General features: G+C 64.2%; 1 protein-coding gene across 1 annotated transcript in view; it reads left to right on the top strand.

Annotated features, from left to right (window-relative positions):
• TRIM35 (tripartite motif containing 35) overlaps nt 1–341 on the top strand; it is a 3,956-nt gene extending 3,615 nt beyond the window's left edge. The window contains exon 6 of the mRNA XM_009319771.1: nt 2–341. Coding sequence (XP_009318046.1) covers nt 2–298 — 297 coding nt within the window. The 3' untranslated portion in view covers nt 299–341. The remainder of the gene's footprint in view (nt 1) is intronic.

Below are 341 nucleotides of genomic sequence, written 5' to 3'. Positions count from 1 at the left end.
TTGGTATATCTACCGCCTGGCTGGAAAGGACAGCGAGATGTGCCGGGCATCCAACACGGCGCGTTCGGAGGCGGCGCTGGGCGACCTGAAACGGATCCGGGTGGAGCTGGACTGCGACGAAGGGGAGCTCTCCTTCTACGACACCGACCGCAAGACCCACATCTACACCTTCCACGAGAAGTTCGGCGGCACCGTCTTCCCTTATTTCTACGTGGGGGGCGCGCCGGTGGGCGCGCTGCCCAACACGCTCCGCATCTGTCCCCTCCGGGTCCGCATCCACGAGGATGTCCCTGTCTAGTGGCCACCATCTCCTGCCACCACCGCCTCTGCCTGCATTTGGG

Source organism: Pygoscelis adeliae, unplaced genomic scaffold (assembly GCF_000699105.1).
Source record: "Pygoscelis adeliae isolate BGI_AS28 unplaced genomic scaffold, ASM69910v1 Scaffold121, whole genome shotgun sequence".
Lineage (NCBI taxonomy): Eukaryota > Metazoa > Chordata > Aves > Sphenisciformes > Spheniscidae > Pygoscelis > Pygoscelis adeliae.
The sequence above is the reverse complement of the archived record's forward strand: the minus strand, read 5'-3'. Positions and strand labels throughout refer to the sequence as shown.